Here is a 27,982-nt window from a genome sequence, read left to right on the forward strand (position 1 = left end):
GCTCTTTGTTATAATATATTACTTTATTTACCTTCTTAATCTACTTACATAGTTATCAATAACCTTTAATAGTTTTACTAATGTTAGTATACAATTTTAGTAGGAATTAGCTTGTAGTACACTATAAGAGAGAGTAATGTTTACCTAAAAATATAATACGGCTTAAAGTAGACTAGAAGCCTACTTCCTTAGATGTTAAACTATTTAATCTCTTAACCATGCTATTTCTTAGTACAGCTGGGTCAAACACATGCGACTTAACCGCCACTGCACTTCCATTGATGTCATCCGAATGCATTCGGTGATGTTCAGTATCTGACCATGGCCGAGCGATCGGCGTCGCGCGATTCTAAGGCCCCCATGAACTTATCCGGCGACGCTGACACTGACAAGTACAGTCGAGATCCGTCGCCTGTGTTCCCGTTCCTTAACAACGACGAGACGGCCCAAGCACTTTCATCAGACGCCGCAACGCAAAGCCGAGCCGGAGAAGATGACGCTGAAGAAGAGCCGGCGGTGGCCAAGCCCTTTGTTCGAACGTCGAGCCCCGACTCCGCAGCGCGTGCAGCAGATGCCTATGACGAGAAGGGCCTTGACCGACTGGATCGCAAGATGCACAAATTCAGCCTGTACGAGACGGCTACTCGCTATTACATTGTCGGCGGCGACGTGACCGAGCGCCGATACCGGATTCTCAAGATTGAAAGGACAACTGATGACTCGGAGTTGAGCCTTACCGACGACAAGATCATTTACAGCCAAAAGGAGATGAATCAGTTGCTGGACACAATTGACGACGGCAACAAGGGGACGGGTGGGATCAAGCTGCGCTGTACGGCCTGGGGCCTGCTAGGCTTCATCAAATTCACGGGCCCTTACTACATGCTTCTGATCACGAAGAAAAGTACGGTGGCAATGATCGGAGGGCACTACATTTACCAAGTTGATGGCACTGAGTTAGTGCCGTTGACACCAAATCGATTCAAGGCCGACGTCAGAAACACCGAGGAGTCTCGCTTCCTCGGCATTCTCAACAATCTAGACTTGACTCGATCCTTTTATTACAGTTATTCTTACGACATCACACGCACACTCCAGCATAATCTTACGCGGGAGCGCGAGGCGCTTGCTCGTGGACTTCCGGGGGCCATGGATGACTTTAATGGCATGTTCGTATGGAACAGTCATCTCCTGCAGCCGGCAATGAATGCCCTCAAAGATCCCTTTGACTGGTGCCACCCCATCATCCACGGCTACATTGATCAGGCTGGTTCGGCTCCCCTCATCCAGACATTTGCAGTGGAGTTGTGTTAGGTGGCTGACGACGTGAACCAAAGCTCTATCCATATACGGCCGTACTGCCTACATCACCATCATTGCCCGGCGATCCCGCTTCTTTGCCGGTGCTAGGTTCCTCAAACGCGGAGCCAACGATTTGGTAGGTTGACTTCACTAACGAATCTATATCGTCGAACATTCTCTTACTGACACTGTGGGTGCTGAAAGGGTTACGTAGCCAATGACGTCGAAACAGAACAGATAGTTTCAGAGGCCTTAACTACTTCATTTCACGCCCCTGGACCAATACTCTTTTCAAGCCCGCAGTATACCTCGTATGTTCAGCATAGGGGCAGTATCCCGCTCTACTGGACACAGGACAACACAGGCGTGACCCCGAAACCGCCAATCGAGCTCAATTTGGTCGACCCGTTTTACAGCGCGGCCGCCCTTCATTTCGACAACCTCTTCGAGCGCTACGGCGCCCCTATCTACGTACTCAATCTGGTCAAGGCCAGAGAAAGGACGCCGCGTGAGTCCAAGTTGTTGCTCGAATACACCAATGCCATCAATTATCTGAACCAGTTCCTACCCGAGGGGCGCAAGATCATCCACAAGGCCTGGGATATGAGTCGAGCGGCAAAGAGTCGTGATCAGGATGTTATAGGTACTCTGGAGCGAATCGCCGAGGATGTTGTCACAACCACAGGATTTTTCCACGATGGCGACGGCAAGGTGCACCCGACAAGTGTACAGAATGGCGTGGCCCGGACAAACTGCATTGACTGCCTGGATCGCACCAATGCGGCGCAATTTGTCATTGGCAAAAGGGCCCTTGGGCATCAGCTACACGCGCTCGGCATCCTTGAAGATACGTCTATCAACTACGACACGGATGCTGTTAACCTCTTTACACATATGTACCATGACCATGGCGACACAATTGCTGTACAGTACGGTGGCTCTCAGTTGGTCAACACCATGGAGACCTACCGCAAAATCAACCAGTGGACAAGTCATTCGCGGGACATGATAGAGAGTTTCAAAAGATACTACAACAACTCTTTCCTCGATGGTCAGCGGCAGGAGGCATACAACCTGTTCCTTGGCAACTATATCTTTGCCCAGGGGCAGCCAATGTTGTGGGACCTGGCGACGGACTACTACCTTCATCACGCGGACCCGCGAGCTTGGTCGGAGAAAACGAAACGTAACTACATCAACTGGTACACGACGGAAAACCTGAAATTAAGGAGGTTCCCAACGTACAGCCAGCCTCCTGGCGAAGTCAGAAAAATGCCCGTGTCTTTCTTTGACGACTACTGGGTTGAATACTATCGACCCTCCACGCTCTCATCGTTCCTAAAGATGTTTCCCTACAAGATGAACTCGACCATCAAGTACATACCCTTCAAGTCCACGCAGGATGGTCGCTATGATCTGAGCCCCTTCAGGATCCGTAACGAAACTGATCTGGACGCCCACGAGAAGAAGAAGCCGAAGAAGGAGGTGATTATTGTCGATCCGCAGGATCTGAAGTCTCCTCGGGATACGGACGCTGCGTCCGTCCTGTCAGACCGCACCACGGGTGGCAAGGGAATCTCTATACATCGCTGGCTCCAGCCCATGCAGGACAGAGTGACGGGACACCATGGGATCATGAAAGAAACCCATACTGAACCGCAAGGGTCGCCCAAGGTCAAGCCTACAGCCCAGGAAAAGACAAAGGCAGCCCAGTGGACGTTCACCAAGGCCGTCAATGAGTCTCTCAATCCATCCGTCAGTCAACAAGAGGCCGAGGATTACGAACGCTACATCAGCCATCCCCAAAACCTACCTTTGGTTGTGTCGGCCGAGGTCCAGGCGGAGAATCAGTCCGAGTATCAACATTATGTCCAGAGCAGCTGGCAGAGCGATGCCCTCGCCCCCGTTGGTGCCGAAGAGGATGTCGCTGTGTACGCCGAGCTCCTCAAAGTTGGTAGTAACCCCCTTACCGTCACCGAGGAAGATGCTCAGAAGAAACGGTACAAAGCTTATAGGAAGTGGCTACGTGGCAAGTCCTTCTTCAAGCAGCAGCCACTCGACTGAATTGGCCTGCATCGTCTTCTTTGCCCACCGTCTCCTTTGCACCTTCAATGTCCGCGAATAGCTTTGCAAGCCTGGGCTCAGCGGCCAACAGCGGCGAGAAATAATGATGCGGGGTGAGGCCGGCAGCTATCAAGATGGCCTGTAGCATGTGGGCGAGCCTAGACACTTCTTCTAGAGCTTTCCCATTTGCCACACTACCTGGCAACCTCATATGTTCATCAAGCACGTTGAGCCAGCAGATGCTAATCATCCTCAGCACTACACCCAAGTGTGACGCATCAGCGATCCTTGGCCAACAGTTTAGCATGATAGCTGCCAATGCTTGAGCGGCTGCTCGGATGCAGCTCGGTCGTGAAACGAGAAACGGGTCGGTCATAATGGCGGAGACCATGGAAAGAAGTTCCTGTGCAGGGTTAGCGCCTGGACAGAGGTGCGTGTGATTCTCCCGGCCTGCCTTCATGTGGGGTATGGCAGACTGGCCAAGCTGGTGAACAATTGGAATCATTTGTTGAGCGAGCAGCTCTACGATCCGGATGTACTCGGACGCGTGCCAGTAGCCAGCAAGTATACCCTCCGTCAGTAGTTTAACCAGAAGTTTCGTCTTTTGGGGTCTGGCTTCGTCGTCGGGGAACTGGGCGTCGGCCAGCTGCACGATGGCGTTGTAGGCTGGTACGAGCAGTTCCAGTGACTCATCCTCGGGTGTCGAGCCTGGGAGGGAGAGCAGCGAGGGGAACACGGACTGCTGGAATATTTCGCCGAGGCCCGTGTCGCCGAGGAGGCGGGCTGGGCATCTTAAGACGAAGTTGTGTAGCACGAGAAGGCCCTTCCGTTTAAATCTTGTCTCTGTGTCGTCCATCAAGGCTAGCAGAACTGGAGTGAATAGTGGCCAGCACTTGCTGACTAGAGATTCCTAGGGAAAGGAGTACATCAGTCATGCATTTCAATCAGGTGGTGAGAAACCCAAGAGGATCAATGAACCAACATCGGCATGTTCTACGGCCCAGTTGAAGACCGTAATGGCGTGAATATGGGTGGTTTTCCAAGGCTGTGTTTCAATGAGGGCTGACTGAGAGGCCCAGTGCTTATCATCGTCCATGAAATAAGCCTTCCTCCCAGTTGAGGTGATGCGGCTTGAGGTGGCCCGAGAAAAAATAGGCCGAATAAAATGCTCCAGTACCGTGGATTCGATGAATTTACGCTTCGTGTCGTCATTCAGGGAGTGGCGTAGTATGTCCTCGGCGCTCGACGCGGCGCCTAAGGTTGTCCAGGTGTCATGGTTGTTGGTGTAGGCGGCTACACGAACCAAATCTTCTTCGCCGAGCTGCGCAGTAAAGCCAACAACGAGACTCCTCAAAACGTCCAACGCAGCTTCCGCCAAGGCAAGGCTATCGACACAGTACGAGGCAGCGGGGTTGTGCAAGAACCCGGCGGCATGGTTCGCGAGATGCTGAATGGGTTCCTCATCTTGCGACCCTTGATCTATGCGGTCGATCCTTTTTAAACAGAGGGACAGAACCTCCAGAACACGGATTTGAGTCTGTCATCAAAATGTCAGCCAGCATGCAGTACGGGTGCTTGAAACAGCTCACCAAAGACTCGCACTTGGCTAGGTCGTTGGCAAGGTTTCCTAGCGTGTATTGGCCCGGGAGAACTGTCTCTTGCGATTAGCTAGCGACGCAAACGTGAGCAGTTTCGTAAACCGTGGATGTAAAAACACACCGTAGGCTTCTTCTATGCTTTTCCCGCTGGAGGCTGCTTGCTGCCAAGCCTCGACAGTTTCGCGCAACATCTTTTGGGGGGTATCGTTGTCAGCAGGTGAGTGGATGACACGTGCAAAGACGAAATTACCACCAAGCTGACTGCACGGCACGACGGGGCCACAAGTCCCTAGTAAGTTTTAGCGACAATGAAAAGCGTGGCTAATCGAAAATCCGGCGACAAACGCAGGTTGACATCCGAAGTCGGGTAAGGGGTTTTTTTTTTTTGGAAGCTCTAAATGGAAGCCTGGATTCCCTGATTCCCCTGTAGGCATAAACAGTGCTAACACATCAAGAGCGCACATCACACGTGACACCCTCGTTTTCCCAGCCTCGCCCTTAGGTTCTGCAAGCAATAAAACACTTCGCATCCAGCTATTTCCCTCAAACGGGTTGTCTATTAGGGTATGCCGGGCACTTGTTCAATTAAGTTGGAATCCCCGCCCTTATCTATTGTGAAGTACATATATATATAACTCATCCGCCAAATCTCAACCCTAACACTTGATACTGTTCAAGCTGTAGCTTCAACCCGGGCAATGATAAGACGTCTCGGGCAAAGAACAAGGGCGAACATCTCACCTGTTCATGCGTTATTGAATGCAACCGAGAGCCGACGGCTGGTTCATGATGGCTGCTCTCGCATCATGCCTTCAATCCCCAATTCGCCAGCTCGGCGCCGTACCTCATCGATTGCCCCGGTCGGATCTGTTTCGCCTGGATGGCGAAGCTGCCAGGCGACACACACGTCCAAGGCTTGCCCCATCCACTTACCCGGGCGAACCCCAAGCTCCTTGGCTAGCATGCGGCCATCGACCAGGCGCCTCAGAGACGGCGCATCCATGACGTCTAGGTCCGCCAAATGATCCAGAAATGACTTCCAGCCAGAGAGGAAAACAATGGTGTCTGTGATGAAGTTAACATCGAGTCCCTCAACATGCGAAGTAAATCATGGGCTGTTGGGTTTCTTACCAGCATCGGAATCAGGCGTCAGCTTTTCCGAAGCTTCAACAAGCAGAGCATATAGCACCTGGACGCGCCAGTAACTCCCCTGGTTATCCCACTTGCGGATCGCCATGCCAACTTTGTCCCGTTCGGTGGCCACTGGACCCTTAGCACAAATGCCTTGCTTCAAGGCAGCAATGTCATGTCGATGGCGATGCGCTGCAGTGATGACATCGCAGAGTCTATTTGGAGCTTTGATACCTTCTCGAGCCACCAGCGTCGTCAACGGCAGAGTCACCCTGGCCTTTGGTAGCGGGATTTCCTTCTCCACGTGGGCATAGGGGGTGATGGCCGCGAGGTTCCAGGCGAAGTATGCGGCCTCGTCCGACTTGACGAGAATATCATAAATGGATCCCGGGTCTCTGTCGCGAATAAGACTGTCGAGGAGATCGTAGACCAACTGCCACTTGGAGAGATCTGGCCGCGGGTGCTCCATACCATTCGAATCTGTGAAAATGGCATTGTATAGGCCCAAGGTGCGAATGAGGTCCAAAGAACTACGTGGGCGACTGCCTGTTTGAGTGTCGTTGCGTCAGTAGGCGATGTATACGCGTGTAGGGCACACTGGACAAAGTCAGACATACCCTTCAGCATCTTCTCCATCTCAACACCGACTCTCTCGCGACTGATCTTGAGCCTCAGTGCGTCTAGGACGCGGGCGTCGGCCATGACGGCAGTGGCGGCAGGGTCAATGGAAAAGTCAAGACGACTGGCAAATCGTACCAATCTTAGCACTCTGAGAGGGTCGTCGGTGAAGGTCTGGAATGGTTCCATAGGAGTGCGAACCAGGCGATATTCCATGTCTGCAAGACCGCCTGTAAAGTCTTCCACTAGGCCGGTATGTAAGTTGTAGAAAAGTGCGTTGATGGTGGCATCTCGGCGCAGAGCGTCTTCCTCGGCAGTGCCAAATTCCATCATTGGATTGCGGCTGTCCTGAGTGTACGTCTCCTTGCGCAAGTTGACGAAGTCGACATCAAGGCCAAACATGCGTGTAGTGGCAGTTTCGAGGTGCTTGGACTTGTCGGGGTTGGCAGCAATCCTGTGAAGGCTGCCCATATCGTCCGGGCCAATGTTGTGCTTCTCAGTATGGGCATGTTGCGCACAGTAGTCACGTAGCTCCAAGCTAAAAGCATAGCCAGTCATGGCATTGATGGCGGTGTCGATGTCGTGGCTCTCGATACCGAGTAGCTTGTCGCGAACCCATCCTCCCGCCCATCGAAGTACAAGAGGCTCCGGCGAACGGCCAGCCGCATCGATGAAGGCAGCAACGTCGACTAGGAGGTCCCTGAGCTGCCTCTCTTTAGCGGTAAGGCTAAACTTCGGGTGAACAGTCGAGGCCACGATGTTGGTGTGGGTGGTGGCAGCCATCTCGGAAGGGAAAGAAGAAGGGTGACGTCCCACAAAAGTGTCAAAGCTTCTCTTCATAAGGTGCTGGCAAGGGGTTGGTGGCACCGTGCAACGTTTCCAGATTGGTGCAGGTCGAAGTCGAAGTCGAAAACAGGCACGTAGCATGGCCCGGCAGTAGAATATCTTCGAGTCGAGTCGCAGGCGCCGAGCCTTTGAAAGAAGGAGTGCGCGTGCGCGAGCGCGAGCGCAGCGCAAAGTCGTGAGCCGTAACCGGCCAATTCCGAGAAGTCCTCGTCGTTGACAATAGTCTCTCGGCCCAGCTGACGGCTTGGGGGTGAGGAGCAACCGTTATGGAGACGGAGGCGCGGGCGCGGGCGTAAGCGCGGATACCGATGATGGCGCAAATATGACAGAGGTGACTTCAGCACAGGCCCAGGTCGCCAGGGAGGGTCGATGAATGGCCAGACAGTTATTGAGACCAAGCGTTGGCCTGCAAACGCATGCGGTGTGTGTATCGAGTATTTTCCACGGGCAGTGTAGGTTTTAGCCAACGGGTCGATGGTGGGACGAAGACTCGACACGCAGCGCTGAGACGCGGTTAGTTGGTGTTCAACAAGTAAAGGCGAGACACTCGGGGTAATGGGCGGGGTAGCGCGGAGGGCGAGGCCTGCCGCCTGAGGTGGTTCATAGGGCCAAAACGATGAGACGTGTTGCCCTGTAGGTGCAATAATGAGGAGGAGCCTGTGCTCTGGAAAGATAATGAGAGCGAACCTGGAGCTGGGGTGTTTGACTCACAACCTCAAAGCCAAGGAGATCCAGTGTTAAATTCGATTGTTCAATAAGGGTAGTAATGTCTTAAATGCGTCTAAGCCTACGCGTCCTATAATCCTTCCCGGAACAGGGTAGGTAACAATAACGTTGGAAATAACCAAACTTTGAGCCGATTCGCCCGTTCTTCTTCGCCAGCGACGAGAATAGAAGTCTAGTTCGGCTTCGAAAGGCTCAATTACCTGAGACCACTTACCTTAACCTGAACTGACGTAGCTGTCAAAGCTCCCCCGTTCTAAAATTTGATACGGCGTGTCACGTGCCATGTTCCGAATTCTCTTATGGCTTCAACTACCTCTTGCAGAAGGGAGAACATCTAGCCATTCATGAGTTCATAGCCCCCCGGGGCTCAAGGGCGCACCGACTCTACCCTTCGTTCACTCGGGTTCTCTAACATCGATGCTTGCGGTAGTAACTATCCTTGTCATTCCCACAGCTTCCATCTGACCATGCCAACCAACGGCAGACAATACACTCTTGCTCTCCCTCAGTTGCAACTACCTTATACCTATGTTTGAGTTGTCTAGGACTATAGTCCCGTCTCCTCGCTCCTGGCCCATATCATATTGAAGCAAGCGTCAGCCTCAACCCCCCTTTCTCAAAAAGGATTGTTCCAAGGACCATGCATGGTACATACAGTCAATGTGTGGATATATCACCCTAAACCCCTCGTCCCCCACGCTCGTAGCTGTCTTTAATTTTGTTCTCCCGCACATATTTACGTGGTTCGTCTACTTTATTCCATACGTGTGGCGCATCGGTAGTCAGCAGGTCAGCTACGGCTTTGGGGAGTAAATGCGATTCAGGGATGTGTCCCTGGTGTTGCATTCAGGAACACCACGGGACTTGTTTTCGCTTGCGCTCGTCGCGCGATTGGTTACGTGACTATGGGATGGGGGTCGGCGAGTCGGTTTCAATCTAGCCGGTGCGCAGCTCGTACCGCCCGTTCCAAACGATACCTGTCTCACTGGGGCTTGCCCTGCTGGTTTGCTCATCCTTTGCCTTCGTAGGCATTATTTCACCTTACCCTGAACGGAGTAGCTGATCTTCCACAGGGACATAGTCACAGAGCCTCGTTCGACTGCTGGCGTGTGCTCCAGCGCGACGTCAATCCTGGCAGTCCGTGTTCCGTTGGCGCGATGACATCCATTAATAACATATTTCAACCTTCACTCTCGGATCAGAACCCGTCACTCTGCTACAATGTGTGACGGTCTCTTTTGAGATGGGAGTCGGGTTGAAACGGCATTTTCTCTCTCTTCCCTGACCTGCTGCATCAATGCCTTGCATCGGTAGCCAATCGTCAATTGTAGCCCACGTTCCTTGTATGCGCGTTCCAACGTCGTCCGGTCCGGTATCACTACCAGCAATTCGATATGTGCGTCTTGCTAATACACGGTACTGTATTTCGTTGTGCAACCGTCATGTCATGCTTTTCTCATCCTGTGCTGCAAGCGAGCGGACAGCGACAATTCCATCCATGAGCAACAGGGCGTCCGGGATAGGGACAGACATGATAGACATGGCTGGGGGCAGATTAACCACAGCGGCATTGCTGTCGCCATCGCCGCTTTGTCGCTATCCTTCCCGCCGAAGAAGTAGTCCGTGCCACCACAAGAGACTCTGCGTTCCGTTGCGTGATGACTGGCGGAACATGCTCTTTTTGGGGCTATGATTGAACCGCACTGCATCATCACTCAAACAGCAAGACACAGCCGGCTCATTGGTTGCCGGCAAGCCCAGGTCTACCTACTGTCTCCCATGCGGCCTCTGCCCGACTTGCATGATTGCGGATCACGACTCGACTGCTTGACCTTGTCATCCGTGCGGGCTGCCATACATGTCTTTCGTTGTCGCGGCAAGGGATCGTCTACGCCCGTGCGTTTGCCGTTGAATCCGAGATTCGATTGGGCCGTCATCTTTCCCCTGCTGGCTCGTTTCCTACACCACTCCCGTTGCAGCGATCACTTCATACCCGGGGCTACAGATCCGGTTTGGATGCTCCCGTCGTGGGTCGAAACAGAGCCGTCCACTTCCGCATCGAAACACGCACGAGGCATTACTGTTGCTAGCCAGGGCCGTTACTGCGGATCTGGATCTGGATCCCGCGCAATTGCTTCACCTCGCCACACTCGGCCAGCCTAGCAACAAGGCCACCAACGTAGCTGTACTGGTGGGTCACCTGCAAGAACAGACACAAACACTGATCATCGTCCCCATGTGCAGATTATGGTACGCATGCAAGCAGATGCGAGCCGAGCAAATCACCAGCATGCTACGGAGACCGACCGCAAGGCCTAGGTATTCCGTCCAACTTGGTTCTGAGTGATGGGACGTTCTGGGACCTTCGACAACACACTGCTGTTTGCGTGATAAAATTTAACCTCCGTCAATCATTCGGGTAGACCGAAAGCAAATAATTGCATCGGATATGAGTCCGTCGAACGCCCCATCATCGGCCAACTCGATTGTTCATACCATGCTTCTAGATGCGACGATTGGGTTAGTACATCGTGTGTACCTGCACCTGCACCTGCACCTGCACCTGTTCCGTTGCGGAACATGGGTAGCAGACATGCGGGTCATCCACCAGCGAACCTGGGCGGTGGAAGAGTAGAAGCGCGAGTTCCCTGCCTGTCCCTTTCAAGTTCCCGGTGGCATTGTGGCTGGGATTGATCAGGGTCGTTCTGATTTCTGGTCGAGGGCTCGGACTTTCCAACCGACATTCGGCCACACCAACTCCGGAACTCTGATACTTCTCCCTGTTTGTCGTCGCCTCATGTCGCCCACGCCCTTGGCCCGAGGTTCGCACGAGGCTCTGCTGCCGTGGCAAGGCCACGGCTCACTCTTCGTCGTCGTCGCCCTCGTCGTCCTCGTCTTCGTCGCGTTGTCTGTTTCTGTGTTTGCTTCAACACCCCCCTCCCCCAGAGCCATGTCGCATTGAGCCTCTCACCCCGAAAACATGTTTGGCTTGGCTGTTTGGGACGTCGGATGGATATTCGACCAATACACCTACCTTATGAGTATCAGAAGAGAGCAAACAAAGGGGTGTAGCAAGCCATGAGCGCGTCAGAGGGAACGAGAGTGGGAGGCAGAGTGAGCGACGGAGGCGCGTCGCCATCGTCCCGACTTCAGATATCTAGACGACTATCATGCGGTCTTGGACCGTCATCTTCCTATAAAGACAGGACCAACCTCCCGCCCCAAACCTTTTCTATTTTCTTCATCCCCATCCAGCAGCAAGCAACCAGCAGTCTTTGAGTCATCCGACCACTTCTCTCCTTCCAATCATTTATTGTATAATTCTTCCCTGCCGGACAGGACTTACCTTCTCTCACAACATAATGGCTTCCATCAAGAGCGTTTTCGCCATTGGCCTTCTGGCCACCGCTGACATTGTTGCTGGCCATGCTGCCATCATCGCCGCTACCGGTGATGCTGGTGGACAGGGCATGGCTCTGGGCATTGACTCCAGCACCCCCCGTGATGGAACCCGCCGTGATCCTTTCCAGCAGGACAGCACTCGTTTCAAGGGCGAAGCTGCTGATTCGTTTGGTGAAACTGTCGGTGGCGGCACCAACAACCTGGAGACAGGCACCAAGGCTATGATGGCCGAGACTGGCACCATGCTTCCTCAGGTCTCCCCCGGTGGCTCCGTCGACATGACCCTGCACCAGGTCAACGGTGACGGTGGTGGTATGTAACCCGATTTGAACTAGCATTAGCGTCGACTCCGAGTTCTGGCTAACACGGGGGGGAACAGGCCCCTATGACTGTATGATCAACGCTGACGGTACCGGAGCCGACTGGACCAACATCAACGTGATCACCACTCCTCCGGGTCAGAACTCCCGCAACCGTGAGGGCGCCATGACCGACTTCCCTCTCAAGGCTGCCATCCCCGCCGATCAGGCCTGCACAGGCACAGTGGCCGGTCAGTCCAACGTGTGCTTGGTCCGCTGCCAGAACGCCGCTCGTGCCGGCCCATTCGGCGGCATTGTACCAGTCCAGATGGCTGGTACCACCACGCCGGCTGCTGCTCGCCGCAACTTGATGCTCGCCGTCAAGCGCTCCGACGACCTCCTCAGGAAGATGATCAAGCGCGCCCAGACCCCCTCAGCCGCCCCCGAGGACGACCCCGCCTACCTGGCCGAGCTCCGCGCCGACGGCGAGGAGATCTAAACGTATTAATATGGATTCGGGGCTGTCATGAGGGTTGAAACAGGGAACTGCGGATGCAGGAAGGACAGACATGAAAGGAGGCTGCTGACTCGATGCTGATGCTGATGCCTGTCATTTACGTATCTGGAGAGGGCCTTGACTGCGTCTGGTCGTCGATAGTATACAATTCCATTCTCTGATTGCTTTCTACAAAAACGCTATCTATCCTCGGGCAGTCTAGCCCCCTGTGGTATGGCTAGAGTTTCATCATTTGTGCGTTTTTCCGGCAAGGCACTCTGTCCATTTCCAGGGTCGTCAATGGAGCTGCTCCACTGAATAGGGGCTATCGGTACCAAATGCTTAATTGAACTGTTTGTAACCCCTCGTGCGTCCGGCGTGATGACCTGGCAAGCCGGAAGATTTAATGTCTTTGCAATTAAAGCAACGCCATCTCACCCAAGCGGTCTGCCGTTGTCCAGGAAAGATAGGCTGTCGCAGCGTTGTGCTGCGCCGAAGATGAGACGGGGCCGCGTCTCCTGTTGGTTGTAGCTGCTAAACTAGACAATGAGGCTATGGTGTTGAAACGGACGGTCATGTCAGACAATTCTATCTCATGGTCGGAAGAAGAGCGATGCGATGGGTTGTTCACTTGTCGAGAGAACGGCACGTACGCACACTCAGCCCAAGCAAGTCTCGAGAATAAGCTTGGGCCGGGTGCATACTAACAATGTCTTTGGCGGGGTTTAAGGTGATCAATATCCCTACAACAAAGCCCAAACTTGGGTGACATGGTGAGGGCTAATGAGATTAGTGAATGACTATGAAGGGTAAACAGAAGGGCGGCGGGTAGCACGGTGACAATCTAGGATGGGACAGGCTGAAGTGATAGGGGATGCATGCGACACAGTAGGATAAGACCTATAAATTTTGGATTAAGGGTGACGAAGCAAGGATAAGAACAACACAAATATCTGAGGGAGGACATTTGGAAAAGGCGACATAAAATGCGCAGCAAAGGAGTATAACGACAGAATCACCGACCTTGAGTTTGTTTACATACTCAACTAAACGCTGGCCAAGCACACTCGACAAAACATTTGCTATCTAGATACCCAAGTATTACCAGTATGAATACCGAGGCCAGAGCTGGTAACCACTAAAAGCTTGTTGAAGAACAAGTGCAGGTCGTCGGTTTTGCCACAATCGTCAACAACTGCTTATGGAGAAAGCCATTCATCCTTACCTAGCTGTCCTCATCCTGCCTGATTAAGTAGGTACACAGATGAGAACGGCTTTAAGGTAAGGCAAGCTTAGGTAGTATTAAATTTACAACCATGTGCTGACTTTCAGCAGACGCTAGGTAGGCAGCATTGTGGATGTGAACGAGGTTGGATAGTACTATTGATAAAGTGGTCGACAGTTGACACTTGCATGGATGCGTGATGTGTTTGACTGTGAAAAGTAAGCGGCCGGAATGGAATAGATCAGATGTAATAGCGATTGCGCAGACCATTTTCATTCAGCAGCAAAGCTTCTCGGAGCTGGGGCGGCTGAGGGAGTATCGTCGTCTTCTTCAATTGGTTGATTGGCTCTGGTCGTGTGACGTCAATGGCGTTTAAGGTGATAGCGGAAGGCATGCGATCGTTGTCGCTGATCCTCGCCAGCCATTAACATCAACCATGGCAACGAGAAGATGCGCCAGAACCATACCGGATCGAGTCTTTCCCTCGTCGACTTGAGCTTCTTTCTTTGTACATGCCATGTCAGAGTACCCATGTGCAACTGGAGGAAACACAAAAGAGAGGACCCAGCTACGTCAACAATACCCCACCTAACTTACAAAGTTATTCGTTCGTGGACATGCACCCTGTTACTCACTGCTGATACTACACGTGTACTACAGTTTCCGCCTTGAGAAAAAGTTCCCTCTTGTTCTGACATTTAAGACTGTCCCGGTTGAAGCTGGCTCTCTTCGCCACCTCCAGAAACAGAAACGTACCTATCAAATGGAATGTGGGAGGAAGATGAGCTGAGCCACGTGCCATGCACGCCAAGTACGGCGAGGGGTTTTGGTACGCTCAACTTTGTTGAAACCTTGGCTTGTTCTTCCCATCCGCTGCCCAGACCTACCCCGATGTTCATCACGTCGGGCTTTGACTGCATCATCATTTACTAAGGCATCATGTTGTCAACTATGCCGCCTCACAAACCCAAATCCAGAAGTGCCCTATTCCAAACCCCATTGCACGATGGCATGTAACTGACAAGAGGACTTACTCGTAGGCAACCATCACCCAAGGCCGTCGAGGCTGTGCATCAATAGCTCCTCCCTGCTTCAAATGCTCCGGTGCGTAAAGGTAACTTGATCGACCGGAAAGGAGGGAAATCAAAAGTGAATGGGAAAGTGAAACGGCAGGTGATTGCTTAGCTAGCTAGCTTCCACATCTTCACACATTCCGAAAGTGTCATGGTGCCTCCTTGTCGCGGGGTAGTGTGGTGCACATTCATGGCATTCCGCCCCCCCCTCAAACTACCTGCCTACACTGTTGGTACTTTGGTCTCGGTGCCTCCTCCCTCACCTTGCTCTTGCCTCCAGTGACACCAGTGACACACACCAAACGCTCCCGGAAAAGAAGTAGGTTGTGAGTGGTCAATAGACCGTTCCAGTTCTTCATAAACCCTCTCCCCCCTTCTTCTTCGGACCGCACTGTCATTCGCCTTCTTCCCCCGAACAAGAATTTCTGCCCACCTGCAAAACCTCTCTACAAAATTTAAACCGCGATATCTTCAACCTAAACCCCTGCCAACCAGTATCGCATCGGCAGAGACGGTGGCAGGCCTGCCTCTGCACCAACACAAAGAACCTTCGTCACAGAGTACACCGGACTTCATCATGTCCAGTAAGTTTCGCTCTTCGGCAGCTACTCGTCCACAGAACGCCTGCTAATATGGCCTGCCTAGACGACCAGACCAAAACCGAGAGCATCTCTGTCGATGCCGGCGCTCCGTCGACGGTCCCCGATGGAGAACCTGCAGTCGCCCTTTCCTCATCGCCCGGAGATCGGCGAGCCAGCACCGATGAATGGGGTGAGCATTGACTCTTTGCTTGCCAAGCCTGCCTGGCCCCGCGTTGGCGGCTGCTAACCGAATGATTGCCTTCTTCAGACGCCTCCAAGGTACCCCCGAGCCGCTTCCAGAAGCGTAAAGGTTCTATCTACGCCACACCCGGCTCTCGTGATGGCCATGTTGACCGCAATTATGCCTCTGGCTTCCACGAGAAGCATACGGAGAAGGGCTACACAAAGACGCCGTCGAAGTGAAGCGAATGTCTCCGCTGAGGTTCGAGGAAAGAAACGACCGGCTTGATAATCAATGATTGCTCGGTTCAATCACGTTGAGCGATGCACCCAGCAGACCGAACGTGAGGCTGCAACATGATGCCGACGGAGTCTGGGTACGAGAATCAATGAGAAATGAACTCAAACGGAAGGATCGGAAATTGGAAACCGTCTCGATGTCCTGTTGTCTGCACAGTATTACTTGAAACTAGTCAACCACCGCCGCGCCGAGAAGAAATTGATACATGTTACTCGTCTAGGTCATCGATGTCGATGGCATCCGGATTTGCCGTTACAGGTGGTGCCTCGGCTTCGTTGGTTGTCTTGGCGGTATCGCTGGCCGCCACGAACCCAACGGGCGCCTTCGCCTGTCGCTCGAGCGCTGCCATGGCATCGGCCGCCTCGGGATCGATCGACTCCTCTGGTCGCCGTTGGCTGCGTGCGAGGGCCTGCGACGCGATGAAGTTGACGTCGGTGTTGTACTGTGCCTGCACGCTCCGCTTGATCCGCAGCATTTCCTTAAACGTGTCCTCGTTGCCGTGCTGCACCTCGAACGCCTCCCATTTCGCCCAAAAGTCTGGACTGGTGCGTGGGTCGCAAAACTGTGACGCGTGACCGTAGATAGCCCGCGCCCGATCGATCTCGCCAAGGCGCTTCTCCATGTCGGCAAACTTTAGGCACATGTCCCGTGCCTCATTGTCGGGTAAGGTGGATATGGCCTTTTCGTAGATGGGTCTCGTCGACGGCAGCCCAAAGTTGGATGCCGACTTGGTGATGTAAAAATTGAACATGTCCGCCCGGTCCTCATCCGCCACCGCCCTGGTCGCGCGTTCGTAGATTCGCATAGCGTGCCTTGCAAGACCCCGCTCCTCCTCTAAGTTGCCATACATGAGGTAGATAACCTTGGCAAATTTGGGCGGACAGTCCTCGATAGCCTGCTCAAAAAGGTCGCGCAGACGTTCGATGCCAATCTTGCGATCGACGGCCTTTGTGAGGTACAGATTCCATAGCTCAAAGGCGACCGGGTAGCTGAAGAGATCCAGGCCTCGTTCGTAGATTTTGAACGACTCCTCGTAGTACTGGTGCTCCTCCAACAGATTGGCGTAGTTGACCACTGTTTGCGGCGTAGCAATCCGCAGTTCGAAAATGCGCTCGTACACCTTCCGAGTATCCTCCAGAGAGCTGACACTCTCGACGAGGTCCACGTAGAAGCTCCAGAGCTTCCAGCTCTTGTGCACACGCTGCTGTGGCGACAACGTCTCGTCAAAATAGTCGACTGTCGATCTCTTCGGCGCTTGCACCGCCTTTGCCATGATCCGAACGGCATCATCAAAGTTTTCGTTCCTCAGCTCCATCTCGGCCCATTCAATCCACATGTCAGCCAATTCCGCAACGGACTTGAACGGAACCTTGACAGCTTTCTCCATGATGACGCGCGCGTTCCGTACGTCGCCCCCGCGCTCGTAGAATTTGGCATAGTTTGCCCAGAGCTGGTGGAATGCCCCTATGGCCTTCTTTGGCTGTATTGTTGCGATGGCGGCCGTATACGTCTGAACCACCTCAAACTTGTTGTCGCCCCAAAGGGCAACCCTCTTCTCCCATTCCGACACATTGTTGGGGTTCTGGCGCAGGACGACGTCGTTGAGAAGAAAAGGTCTCCGGTCCATGAGTTGCTCGAACCGCATCATTCTGATGTCGAGTTCGAAATCCGCCTCCTCGTCGACAATGCCCTTGTCCGCGCGATCAGAGGCGACCTCCATCAGAGCTCCAATGATAGACTCCTCGAACTCAGTATATGAGTCAAAAACAAGAGTGAAGTCTCGGACGGTCATCACCGTCGTGATAGCTTCTTCAAATACATCCCTAGCGCGCTCAAAGTTGCCCCTCCGTATCCAATATGTGGCCAGCCCACACCATAGCTTCCCTCGTTGATCGGCAAAACGGACAATACCGCTTCTAACGATCCTGTCTACATCGATGCCAGTCTCATGACCAGTCTCGATGTCCGCCGCATGTTCAACCATCAGGTCGACCATTTCGCTCCACAGCTCGTAATGCCCCTTTCCCTGCTTGCTTGCGAATCGCGGATTGTTGAGGACATCCATGTATTTCTTGACGGCCTCTGTGTAGAAGCCCGCCTGGGTGAGAAGTTCTATGAAGTCTTCGGCGTCCTCGGGGTGAATCTGCATGTAGCGGCGCCACACCTTGACGGCACTGATTCCTGCAATGGAATTAGCGAAGGGCTTGTAGAGGGCCCAGATTCGGTTGTGCTGGGTGAGAGGCAGTGCGCGAAGAGCCCGATCGAAAGTTCGCCGTGTGGTCGTAACAAGAGGCTGTTGAAGTAGGAATTTCAGATACAGTTCCCAGATCCGAGGCATCTTGTTCAAAAGGATCAGCGCGCGCTCGAAAAGGGCGTTAACCTTGCGGTATTCGGCAGAAAAGACGCTGGCGTTCAGCTTCGAAACGTGTTGGACTCGAAAAGTAAGATACTGTCGGAACGTCAGCCGTCGTCCATGATAGAATGTCAGCACCTCCACATACCATCTTCCAAAGCTTATATGATCGGGGGAGCTGAAGACAGGCGCGTTCGAGCACGAAGGCGCGCTCGTGTACGGTCCCATGTTGCGACTTGAACTGGATGTAGGCGAGCCATGGCTTGATGCTTCCGGGGTTGCGGATGACGTCTTGCTCGTAAACGGAGTCTTCGTCGCCCTTGAATAGTTTGTCAACTTCTGAAGTCTATCACAACCGAGTTGAAACTTTGAAGCGTCACCGGCAGGAGCGGTACACTTACCACCAGGTGCAGGTCTGGACGTCTCTGAGAGCCGTTGAGAAGCACGGAGGCAGGCATTTTGTTTTTGTTCGATCAATTGCCCAAAGACCGTGAGGAGGACACGACAGTGACAGCTCGTCAGTCGCGACGCTGGATAGTTGGAGGGAGAAGCGACACAGTTTAAAGGGGAATCATCGCGTGACCTGCTCAAAAACTCGTTTCCTTCGCGATGAAAGTTGCTGGTCTGCTGTTTCCATCGGCACGTCAACAAGCCCAGGCATATTCCTTTTAGTTGCATATTTATACATCTGTTAGTTTCATAAATGAATGTATTACCCATAGTAATGCTGCCTCAATAAAGAAGGAATAGTAGGTAAGTAAGTTTGCCCCGCCCGTCAATTATTGAAGAGGGAATTGGGTACCTCAGATGCCTCCAGCCAGTGGACCAGGACATCTCTACAGGGGTCGAGGTACCTACCTACTTAGGGAGCACTGACGCAACAAGCAGCCAACATCGCGGGCTAGGTCGCCAAACAACGTCTCCAGCTCCCCATCAACTCCATTGAACGGTCACCTTGCGTTTGCTTTGAACTTCTGGTGTTGAGCACACGCGCCTTTTCGCCACTACCTCCTGGTCAATTAGCAATACAATCTTCGCCGTCAATTTCAATCAAATACGATGTCTGGTGCTCCTGTAGGCCACACATACTCCAATGAGCCAGGATCAAAGAGGTCGCTCGCTGGCTGACACCATCATGCACTTGCTTAGGACCGAGAGGCCGTGTTTCCCACGCGCCAGTCGCTGGGAATCATGAAGGCGAAGCTCAAGGGTGCTGAAACAGGCCACAGTCTGCTCAAGCGAAAGAGCGAGGCCCTGACCAAGTATGTTCTCAGAGAGGCTTGGAATCACACATGTGAGAATTGGTTCACTGACACGTTTTGCTCCGCAGACGATTCCGAGGTTCGAAGTCCCGATTTCTCCCCGAAAAACAATGCTGACGAAGGAATTGCTCTTCCAAAGAGATAACAAGACGCATCGACGAGGCCAAGCGCAAGATGGGACGTGTGATGCAAATTGCCTCCTTTTCCTTGGCCGAAGTTACGTATGCCGTAGGCGGTGATATCGGCTATCAGATACAGGAGTCGGCGCGATCAGCTCGGTTCCGGGTGCGCACCAAACAGGAGAATGTTTCGGGTGTTCTGCTCCCTGCCTTCGAGAGCTACGTGACTGAAGGAAACAACGACTTCGGCCTGACCGGACTGGGCAAAGGTGGTCAGCAGGTCCAGCGCTGCCGCGAGACATATGCCCGTGCTGTGGAGGCCTTAGTCGAGCTTGCGAGTCTTCAGGTACGCGGCCTTCACGTCTCTCGCAAGGGACGAACACGCAGGCTAATATGACCTAGACTGCGTTTGTTATCTTGGATGAAGTCATCAAGGTTGTTAATCGACGTGGTAAGTTGTGCAATCGATAGTTTCCCCTGATACTCTATACTAACGTAATGTAGTGAATGCGATGTGAGCAGTTTTCAAACAATGTGCGTACTAACCATTTGCTGACCATTTCCCAAGCGAGCACGTCATCATTCCCAGAACAGAGAACACCATCAAGTGTATGAAACCCCCCAAGAATCACTCGCATGACAACTGGAGATGTATCTAACTCCTTCGTCACAGACATCAACTCGGAATTGGACGAACTGGACCGAGAAGAGTTCTACAGACTGAAAAAGGTAAAGGCAATCACGCGGCATGGAGAGCAGCGATTTCTGACGGATGTATGCAGGTAGCGAACAAGAAACAGAGAGATACCGCCGCCACAGATGCAGAGATCAAGGCCAAAAAGGCCGCCAATGCAGCAGAGGAGAGGGGTGATGCGCCCGGGCCAAACGACCTTCTCGCGGCAGAGGAAGACAACGATGTTATTTTCTGAGCATGTCGTACCTATGGCACAATGAGAAAAGAGATAACGAAGCATGTGTCGATAGCCAGGGTCGTTGTTGGTGTACGCGCGCTCTTTCTTATAAGCATCCATACCCTCTCGAACTCATTCTCAACCTATACGCCGACGTAATTGACAACCGAAAACACCCCAAACTGCACACCCGTTACCTATTGCCGCTGGTATGTGACCTTAATAGTATGCGAGTCTCCGAGGACCATGCCCGCAGTGTTTTCCTTTGCCGTGATGGCCCCCTGTTCGCCCTCGTACTCGACGAAAGCGATACCGCGGCGGCCTGGTACCAATCTGACCTCGCGGAATCCCTCGAAACGACCAAATATGCTTGTGACGGCGTCGACATCGTAATCCTCGGGCAAGTTTTGCACGAAGAGAATCTTGTTCGGAGGTAGATACTCGTCGGGGATGACAGCCGTCGTAGAGGGATTCGTGGATTTGAGGCCAGTGCCGCGAGCGGCCTTGACAGGACGGTTGTCCTGTGCAGCAGCGCCGCTTGGGCCGGGCCTTTTGAGGCGCTTTTGCTCCTCAGCAGCCTCGTAGGCCTTCTTTTTGTCTGTTCAAGGGGTAAAGGAGTTAGCAGAGGCGGTACTGGTTTTCTGCACAGATGACTATGCGCGAAGAAAGAAAGAAAACGAGAGAAACATGGCCGTATACCGCAGTACCTTTTTCAGCTAGACGACGACGCTTATGCAGCTCAAATTCTTCATCATCGCCAGCCGTCTTGACGGTCGCATCGCTTCTTGTGCGTGCGAGGGCGAGCTGCATAGGCTTCTCAAACAACTCAAAGCCTTGAACCTCCTCGATGGCTTTACGCGCGGCTTCAGGGTCGGCAAAGACAACAAAAGCTTGTCCTTTCGCCTTCAGATTCGTCTTGGCAACAATCTCGATGACATTGCCGTACTCAGAGAAGATCTGGAGCAGCGCGCCCTTCAACAAGTCGACTTTGACGCGCTCCTCAAGGTTTCGCACGTATACCCTATTACACAGATGGTCAGCCAATGGCCCGACGTGTCGAAGTGCAATGACACGTACGTGGCGATGGGGAGACCGGAGGCCATGTCTTTAGTTGTGTAGGGAAAAGAGTGCAATTACTGGTCGGTCAGCTAGGAGAAGAAATGCTGAGATACATGTAATCATGAGGGTCAAGCTGGCTCATCCAATGTTAAACACCCCCATCGCTGCGGAGCGAGGGACGTGCACGGGTGCAAGCACAGCTGGTGAAGTATCGATGCGTAAGGTATTGGATTTGGAATTAGCTATATAGTGAGTTTTGAAGTAGCGCAAAGACACATACGACCATACCCACTGGAAAACTCGGGATCCCGTCCGCTCTCCCATAGATAAGCCAGTGAGGGCCGGATTAGTAGTTGGGTCGGTGACGACCAGCGAATACCTGGTGTTGTATGTTGACTTTCCTTTTTGGAAAAACGTTTCCAATTCATTGTTTTATTTTCTAATAAATATGATAGCGAACGAACTAGCTGTCCTAATTAAGAGTGTAGGAGTAAATCATGTCTTATCTAACACTGAATAGATGCATGTTTCGAACGATCTCAGTCGGACTTGTAACTGTGCTAGCTGCCTGGAACAGTACGACAATCAAAGCCGTCGCTGCCCAGGCGCGCACAAGCTCATGTGTTAGCCATCGCATTGTTAACTTTCAAGGCAACGTGGTAACTTGGCTATTGGAGTATGCCGTACTGCTTTTAGCTGGCCAATGTGTAAATGTGGACGTTCAACAAATGATACACAGGGCTACCTGGATACGAGTCTATACATTCGCCTCCTCAGCTGGCGCTTGCTCTCCTTCGCTCCTGGGCTCTTCTAGAACCAAGTCGCTCTTCAAATCCGGAAGGAAACGATCAATACGTTTCCACGTCTCGTTCCACAGATTCTCCTTCGACGCATCTTTTGTGGGAGAAACAAGGAAGCCGCTACTTGCCATGAAAAGAACTACATTCTTCAGGTTTTCCCTAACTGCCTCCTCCTGTTGTCTTGCCGTTAGCATACATCCCTCCCGGTCGATCAACTTGGGCAAATGAACTTACGAGGCTATCGCCCTGGCCACTATTCATCAACCGATCCATGATGTCGATAATCTTCACCCAAAGATCCAGCATTCCGTCCCACTTTGAGAGCAACACCAGGTATTGAAGGAAGACTTTGCACAGCAAAGATGCGGCTTGAACCCGCATTTCGCTCATGCCGTCCCGGTCTGAGGAGAAGACCTCTGGCTTCAAGAGTTTATGGATCAGTGGGAACAAGACCTCGCCAAAGATGGCTGTCCATTCCTTATGGTCGCTGCAAGTCAGATCGGGAGAGAGCAGCGATCGCTGCAGCGAGGTGAAAGCCTGGAGGCGTACGTCGCGACATGGGTTTGTACATTGCGTTGTGAGTGCCTGAAAGATAGGCAGCCAGTAGGCGGACCAAGCTTGAAGACCCCGTTAGTCCCAGCACCAAGCCATCCACATAGACATGACTCCTTGACTTACCTTCGCTGCTTTCTAGATGAGATTGCTTCATCAAGAAGGGGATACGTGCTGTCATGTTGTAGATGCTGTTGACCGCCTTGGACCCACGTGTAATAGCTTCGTTGACACTGCTGGCTAGTCAGTCCGGCTCAAAACCCAGTGTGAATCGCGTCACTGCTTACTTTGTTTTCTCGCGAGTTCCTTCGTGTACCTTGCGCTGCTGTGTTTCGAGCTTGCGTTCCATGAGCACAGCCCGCCCAGCTCCAGACGCAAATTCACCAAGTAAAGAAATCGCCGCTTCATAATTGTCTGCAATGATCGCTGGTGGTGCACCTCCGCAACCCAACTCAAGGATGTCAAACACAAGTGACGCTGACTCCTGGCGCCCTGCCAACGCCCGCATGATGGCCCAGAAGTCTGGAGAAGTCATGATTTCATTGCGTAGAGGGCTAGGCTCATCGATGCACAGCCTCAACCCCCGGAGCATCAAGACGGAAGTCTTTGCCAGAACTTCTTTCGCAAAGCTCGATATTGTGTGTAGCAGAACCGGGACGTTGATGTAGTCATGTACCTAAATAACGACATGAATGAGACAAATGATTTGTAGATAAGACAGGTTGGGGGGAGATACGTACGTAGCTGACCTGTAAGAGTTTGAGGAGGTAGAAGGTAGCCCTGGAGACAATGATGTAGTGGTAATTTCCAGCATCCCGCAGCACCGCTTGCAGTGCTTCTATGACCTTCTTGCCGATAATTTGAACGGTGTCTTGATCTCGAAGAGCGAGCACAGTGCTGAACTCGAGTATGTAGGCCATGGCAGGGTCGTACACAACGCTTGTCTGCGTTGGCTTCTGTCCGTTCATGGACGCCGCTGGTACGTTCTCCGACTTCACTACTATGACTGTGGGGCTATGATCTTCAGGCAGCGCATCGAGCAGTGCACCAACCAACGGTTCCAAGTCCTGAGGTGAAAGTTTGCTGAATCAAACTTGTTAATCAATGTTTTCTGGCTGGGCATGGCGACTTACGATATGTTGGCGAAAACATTGCCCATATGGCAAGAGTTCACACAGTCGACGGTGCATAGAGTGCTCTCCAACTCCTCGTCGGAGGGCTCTGGTGGATCATCTGCCGCATAGCTGGAGATGTAACTGGTGAACGCAGAAAAAAAGCCCGTGTCCACCGTCTTTGCCGCTCGATCAATGACTTGGGATGGGGTCTGCAGCGGGATCGGGGTGATGTCCAAGACTGCAGATTCTGCGGAGAAAAAAGGGGGAACCAGAGAATTGACGAAGAGATTAAGCCAGATCCGAGTGATCTAGAAAATATTAGCCGAATTCGCAAAATCACGAATGCAAACGAGGTTGGCATACGTGTTTCCAGCCGTATTGGATCAATTCCTCGTTACCAGTAACGACTCGGAAGAGAACCAGAGTCGCTAGCTGTGCCCTAAAGTCTCTTCCCAGTTTGACGGCCAACTCGCTAACCATGACACTGCTGTCGCCAGCCTGAACCTCGGTGTTCAAGCTTGTGTTGAAAGGCATCTCGGTAGCCAGTGTCGTCATGTGACTAAGAGAGTAAATGATCTGGTCTAGAGCCTCAGTATTTTTGTACTTGGCCGCTATTCGAGCGCATTCATCGAACCCAGTGACAATTCTGGCAAAGACTGCGTCATCGGTGGCGGACATGAAGACGTAGGATAGCGTGGACACAATGGGCCGCCAGGTGGAAGCAAACATGTCGGCATCGTAAATATTCGTCTCGCAGAGAACCAACGGCCGCACCGATTCCGATTTGACTAGCAGCTCGCGCCAAGCATAGTCAAATGCATGTTTGTTGTCGTGCTCGTCGGGCAGAATTATCTCGTTGGTCCTGATGTTGTCAAAGATTTCTTGGAGATATTCGGGCGCAAAGTCCTTGCCGTCGTTCACCCCCCTCAAGTTTCGCGCGAAGTCTTCCACAGTCATGCGCTTCTGGCCCTTGAGGTTAGGGTTGTGCTGGTCAGTATTCAACATGATGATGGCGTACGTCAGAACAAAAACGGCATCAGCATTGGCAACCTCTGTCGGCTTCGCTTTGGAACAATACTTGTCCGCGAAACAAGTGACGATTCTCTCGATCAAGGCAGACTCGCCTGGCAGTCTGAATGTCTCCAAAAGCCCCCTGAGCGCCTCGTCCACGCGTTTCTCAGAGAAATCGAACTGGTTCATGTACGCTTCCAGTACACCCTCGCTGCCCTTCTTGGAAAGGTACTCGCCGAGAACTTTTTTGGACACTCGGGAAGTCCCCTTCAAGAACTTGGCAATGGCAATTGGATCCTTGACATCTGCGACGATGCCTTGAGCCTCGAGATACGCGAGCCCACCTTTGGGGTTCTCGTTGAACTTGCTGGTCCCCTTGATGATGATCTTCTTCTTGCGTCTCTGCTCCCGCAGTTCCGTAGCGTCAGGATAGCAATCAATAACAGGCGCCTCATCCAGCCTTTCAGCTATGAATTGGATGTATCGTAGCAGCGCGTCCAAGCACAGTGGCGGCACACTCGTCGTGCTCCAGGTTGCAGAATCCGGCAGAGCATTACGAGAGAGAAGACCAATCATGTCTTCGCACAGATCCGCTCGATCAGCGTCGCAATCATAATTGATGAAGAGCTCGGCCATGAAAGTCGGCATCCTCGACAGCACGCCAATGTGTTCGACCATTGCTTGTCTCGCGTCAGGCTTCCTTGCGCCGCCCTCAAGGCCAAGCTTCTGGCGGTCTTTAACCGGCACTGGCGTTGAGCGCCCACTACTCGTTTGCGACGGTGGAGGCTTGACGAGTTTCGGAGACTGAGGGATACCAGCGTACAGTGACGGGTCGATGCCGGGCTCTCGGGGTATCTCCACCGACGGGTGAAGGCATGCTACGAGATAGGAGAGGAATAATTCTTGCTGCAACTTGAGCACACCACGACATGTGGCCAGTAGTGTTCCGGCGACGATGAGGGACTCCTGCAGAATGGCCATGTTATCGGATCTGACGAGCTGGAAAAGATAGCAACAGAGCCTGTCTTCAGCGATGGCGGCCAAAGCTGGGTGCCGCGCAATGGAGGGTCCAGAGACCTCAAGGGCCACATGAATAATGCGCAGTGCCATAACCCTCATCGTGTCCGTATGCTGGCGGTCGTTGGGGTCCAAAAAATTGACCAGCACCCGGAATAGTTCCCGTACAGAGGGTAGGGAGTAAGGCCGAAGGTCCAAGGAATCAGCGCTCTCTGCACCGTCGGCGTCCGCTTCACCTTCAGTCTCGACGGCTGTTCCAATGTCGATCTTGCTGTCTCCGGAATCGGAGTCTACTTGAGAACGGGAGTTTGGCTCCAAGGGCGTCGAGCTTGACGTGGACAAGCGGACGTCTTGCTCAGAACCCGTGACTTGTAAGCCTGGTGCGGTGTTGGTAACTGGGTCCATCTTGACGCTGTCCATGTCGGCGATTGTCTGCTTGTCAAGGGCGTCTGACTCATCCCCAGCCTCAACTTCGAGATGTTTGACGTCTTCAAAAATAATCTGGCACATGCGGACCATTGATGCTTCGGCAGTTCGACGCAGAACAGGCGAAAATCGAGGCTGCGAACAGATCGCTAGCCCCCTGCCCATCATGTCGCAGACGCTCTCGTCACTCAAAATATCGCCTCCAGGGCCCGACATCATGTCTTCCATCAGGTGAAGAATCATTAGCAGAACGACTTCCACCTGGCCGGCGTCACTTCCATCGAACTGGCAGCGAGTGACTGCTGCAGACAGAGACTGCATTGCGAGAGCAAATCGTGGAGAGGTGGGACTAATGAAGCCGTAGGCCAGAAACTTGCGTAAAGCCCCCAGCGTGAGAATCGTTATAGGCGCAGCAGTGCCTTTGGTCTGGATTATCTGCAAGAACGGATTGAGTAGAGACAGGGCATCGAACGAGCGAATATCTGAAGCGAGATATGGTCAACAAAATGGCCCCAGCGAAGACTTGGTATGTAGTGTCGGGCAACATGGGAATATACATCCTACCTCTAACGCTAGCCAGCTCATGGCGAAGCTTCCCGAAGCCGGCCATTAACGGATTGTCCTGTATGCTGCGGCCCTTCTTCCCACGCAAACCCCATCTGTTGGCGGAACCAATGTCCTGGGCACCGTCTGTCCCTAGTCCAGCCCCCGACGTCTTGGAAGTGCCCCTTGGTGAAGAATTCGGGGACCCCAGGTTAATGGGGTTTGGGCTCCCGCCCAAGATGGCCGACACGGAAGAGTGGGGAGACCGCGCATGCTTCTGAATCGCGGATGTGATTGATATACATTCGGACATGACCAGAGACACTGGGTCTACAGCAACCGAGACAGGGCGACTTCGATATTGCATTCTCGGCGCAACCGTGTATGTGCCTCCAGTGCGGCGTAGGTCTACGCTGGAACGGGCGCCGACGGTAGAGGCCGCTTCGGCGTGTAGTAGGTCATCGACATCTCGACTCATGATCTGGTGGTAGAGGCAGTATTTGGGAGCGCGCAACGTTCGGTCTTGGGTGAGCTCGAGGCTCTCGTGAGTGATGGGCGACAGGAAAGGCGCCGACAGTGAGGATTAGGAGGAGGCTGGTTGCCAAGTCGCTTTCGATTCCGTGCTGCTTGCCCAATTGTAGGATACAATGGGAAGGGAAATGGGGGTTTCAAGGACAGGTATCCGTAGAGCTGTGCCTTGAGCTCGTAGTCAGCAGGTTCGGGGTCGTGGAGATTTAGGTGTCTTCCTCTCCAAAAAAGGATCCCGACGTGGAACTGACCAGGTTGCAGATGCGAATGGAGCTCTAGCATGGAGTAGGCTCAGCTACACCTGTATTTGACCACGGTGTTACTGGTCGCCAGGTTAGGTAGGTAGGTACCTCCCAATGCCATGACAGGCCTCACCTGTTCAGGCACTGAATGCAAGGTATTTAAGTACCTAGATACCTTTATTGGCCTCGACTGCTCAGTGCT

General features: G+C 52.8%; 9 protein-coding genes across 9 annotated transcripts; 4 read left to right on the plus strand and 5 right to left on the minus strand.

Annotated features, from left to right (window-relative positions):
* Positions 1-321: 321 nt before the first annotated feature.
* On the plus strand, positions 322-3,366 carry CDEST_08393 (Putative SAC domain, polyphosphoinositide phosphatase Fig4; the record flags this gene model as incomplete). Its single annotated transcript, XM_062924552.1, has 3 exons — positions 322-1,270; positions 1,338-1,438; positions 1,507-3,366. The coding sequence occupies 3 exons, from the start codon at positions 322-324 to the stop codon at positions 3,364-3,366; spliced, it is 2,910 nt and encodes a 969-aa protein (XP_062780603.1).
* A 2,090-nt stretch (positions 3,367-5,456) lies between these two features.
* Positions 5,457-8,400, minus strand: CDEST_08394 (Putative Poly A polymerase, head domain, Nucleotidyltransferase superfamily). The gene is made up of 3 exons (XM_062924553.1): positions 6,713-8,400; positions 6,096-6,641; positions 5,457-6,029 (listed from the first exon to the last, which is right to left on the minus strand). The coding sequence occupies exons 1-3, from the start codon at positions 7,638-7,640 to the stop codon at positions 5,749-5,751; spliced, it is 1,755 nt and encodes a 584-aa protein (XP_062780604.1). The 5' UTR covers positions 7,641-8,400; the 3' UTR covers positions 5,457-5,748.
* A 1,884-nt stretch (positions 8,401-10,284) lies between these two features.
* On the plus strand, positions 10,285-12,658 carry CDEST_08395 (Putative egh16-like virulence factor). The gene is made up of 2 exons (XM_062924554.1): positions 10,285-11,999; positions 12,067-12,658. Exons 1-2 carry the CDS (start codon positions 11,648-11,650, stop codon positions 12,483-12,485), a joined length of 771 nt encoding a protein of 256 aa, XP_062780605.1. The 5' UTR covers positions 10,285-11,647; the 3' UTR covers positions 12,486-12,658.
* An 835-nt stretch (positions 12,659-13,493) lies between these two features.
* Positions 13,494-14,592, minus strand: CDEST_08396 (uncharacterized protein). The gene is made up of 2 exons (XM_062924555.1): positions 13,975-14,592; positions 13,494-13,916 (listed from the first exon to the last, which is right to left on the minus strand). Exons 1-2 carry the CDS (start codon positions 14,099-14,101, stop codon positions 13,759-13,761), a joined length of 285 nt encoding a protein of 94 aa, XP_062780606.1. The 5' UTR covers positions 14,102-14,592; the 3' UTR covers positions 13,494-13,758.
* Positions 14,593-15,122: 530 nt separating this feature from the next.
* On the plus strand, positions 15,123-16,048 carry CDEST_08397 (uncharacterized protein). The gene is made up of 3 exons (XM_062924556.1): positions 15,123-15,364; positions 15,426-15,551; positions 15,630-16,048. Exons 1-3 carry the CDS (start codon positions 15,358-15,360, stop codon positions 15,782-15,784), a joined length of 288 nt encoding a protein of 95 aa, XP_062780607.1. The 5' UTR covers positions 15,123-15,357; the 3' UTR covers positions 15,785-16,048.
* Position 16,049: 1 nt separating this feature from the next.
* On the minus strand, positions 16,050-18,654 carry CDEST_08398 (Putative tetratricopeptide-like helical domain superfamily, pre-mRNA-splicing factor Syf1). Its single transcript, XM_062924557.1, has 3 exons — positions 18,597-18,654; positions 18,344-18,514; positions 16,050-18,291 (listed from the first exon to the last, which is right to left on the minus strand). The coding sequence occupies exons 1-3, from the start codon at positions 18,651-18,653 to the stop codon at positions 16,051-16,053; spliced, it is 2,469 nt and encodes an 822-aa protein (XP_062780608.1). The 5' UTR covers position 18,654; the 3' UTR covers position 16,050.
* Positions 18,655-19,094: 440 nt separating this feature from the next.
* On the plus strand, positions 19,095-20,678 carry CDEST_08399 (Putative ATPase, V1 complex, subunit D). The gene is made up of 9 exons (XM_062924558.1): positions 19,095-19,269; positions 19,345-19,457; positions 19,526-19,536; positions 19,597-19,922; positions 19,979-20,027; positions 20,081-20,090; positions 20,145-20,185; positions 20,250-20,305; positions 20,359-20,678. Exons 1-9 carry the CDS (start codon positions 19,255-19,257, stop codon positions 20,503-20,505), a joined length of 768 nt encoding a protein of 255 aa, XP_062780609.1. The 5' UTR covers positions 19,095-19,254; the 3' UTR covers positions 20,506-20,678.
* Positions 20,679-20,684: 6 nt separating this feature from the next.
* On the minus strand, positions 20,685-21,590 carry CDEST_08400 (Putative RNA recognition motif domain, nucleotide-binding alpha-beta plait domain superfamily; the record flags this gene model as incomplete). The annotated part of the gene is made up of 3 exons (XM_062924559.1): positions 20,685-21,085; positions 21,195-21,508; positions 21,565-21,590. 3 exons carry the CDS (start codon positions 21,588-21,590, stop codon positions 20,685-20,687), a joined length of 741 nt encoding a protein of 246 aa, XP_062780610.1.
* Positions 21,591-22,159: 569 nt separating this feature from the next.
* On the minus strand, positions 22,160-27,955 carry CDEST_08401 (Putative Sec7 domain-containing protein). The gene is made up of 8 exons (XM_062924560.1): positions 27,032-27,955; positions 24,377-26,949; positions 24,032-24,321; positions 23,639-23,981; positions 23,186-23,574; positions 23,025-23,134; positions 22,581-22,963; positions 22,160-22,519 (listed from the first exon to the last, which is right to left on the minus strand). The coding sequence occupies exons 1-8, from the start codon at positions 27,486-27,488 to the stop codon at positions 22,304-22,306; spliced, it is 4,761 nt and encodes a 1,586-aa protein (XP_062780611.1). The 5' UTR covers positions 27,489-27,955; the 3' UTR covers positions 22,160-22,303.
* Positions 27,956-27,982: the final 27 nt, after the last annotated feature.

The sequence above is a fragment of the Colletotrichum destructivum genome, chromosome 5 (assembly GCF_034447905.1).
Source record: "Colletotrichum destructivum chromosome 5, complete sequence".
Classification (NCBI taxonomy): domain Eukaryota; kingdom Fungi; phylum Ascomycota; class Sordariomycetes; order Glomerellales; family Glomerellaceae; genus Colletotrichum; species Colletotrichum destructivum.

Excerpts from the sequence above, each read along its gene's own strand:
- CDEST_08394 (XM_062924553.1), bottom strand. The coding sequence starts at position 7,640 with ATGCTACGTGCCTGTTTTCGACTTCGACTTCGACCTGCACCAATCTGG. Across the intron at positions 6,642-6,712 it reads GATGGAGAAGATGCTGAAGG|GCAGTCGCCCACGTAGTTCT; the intron begins GTATGTCTGACT and ends ACACTCAAACAG. Across the intron at positions 6,030-6,095 it reads GACGCCTGATTCCGATGCTG|ACACCATTGTTTTCCTCTCT; the intron begins GTAAGAAACCCA and ends ACTTCATCACAG.
- CDEST_08395 (XM_062924554.1), top strand. The coding sequence starts at position 11,648 with ATGGCTTCCATCAAGAGCGTTTTCGCCATTGGCCTTCTGGCCACCGCT. Across the intron at positions 12,000-12,066 it reads GGTCAACGGTGACGGTGGTG|GCCCCTATGACTGTATGATC; the intron begins GTATGTAACCCG and ends GGGGGGGAACAG.
- CDEST_08396 (XM_062924555.1), bottom strand. The coding sequence starts at position 14,101 with ATGCCTTCCGCTATCACCTTAAACGCCATTGACGTCACACGACCAGAG. Across the intron at positions 13,917-13,974 it reads TTTGCTGCTGAATGAAAATG|TCAAACACATCACGCATCCA; the intron begins GTCTGCGCAATC and ends TACTTTTCACAG.
- CDEST_08397 (XM_062924556.1), top strand. Across the intron at positions 15,552-15,629 it reads AGCCAGCACCGATGAATGGG|ACGCCTCCAAGGTACCCCCG; the intron begins GTGAGCATTGAC and ends TGCCTTCTTCAG.
- CDEST_08398 (XM_062924557.1), bottom strand. The coding sequence starts at position 18,653 with ATGCCTGCCTCCGTGCTTCTCAACGGCTCTCAGAGACGTCCAGACCTG. Across the intron at positions 18,515-18,596 it reads GTCCAGACCTGCACCTGGTG|GGCGACGAAGACTCCGTTTA; the intron begins GTAAGTGTACCG and ends AAACTATTCAAG. Across the intron at positions 18,292-18,343 it reads CATATAAGCTTTGGAAGATG|TATCTTACTTTTCGAGTCCA; the intron begins GTATGTGGAGGT and ends ACGTTCCGACAG.
- CDEST_08399 (XM_062924558.1), top strand. Across the intron at positions 19,923-19,978 it reads TCGAGCTTGCGAGTCTTCAG|ACTGCGTTTGTTATCTTGGA; the intron begins GTACGCGGCCTT and ends AATATGACCTAG. Across the intron at positions 20,186-20,249 it reads AACAGAGAACACCATCAAGT|ACATCAACTCGGAATTGGAC; the intron begins GTATGAAACCCC and ends CCTTCGTCACAG.
- CDEST_08401 (XM_062924560.1), bottom strand. The coding sequence starts at position 27,488 with ATGAGTCGAGATGTCGATGACCTACTACACGCCGAAGCGGCCTCTACC. Across the intron at positions 23,575-23,638 it reads AACTCTTACAGGTCAGCTAC|GTACATGACTACATCAACGT; the intron begins GTACGTATCTCC and ends GTCGTTATTTAG. Across the intron at positions 22,964-23,024 it reads TCATCTAGAAAGCAGCGAAG|CTTGGTCCGCCTACTGGCTG; the intron begins GTAAGTCAAGGA and ends GGGGTCTTCAAG.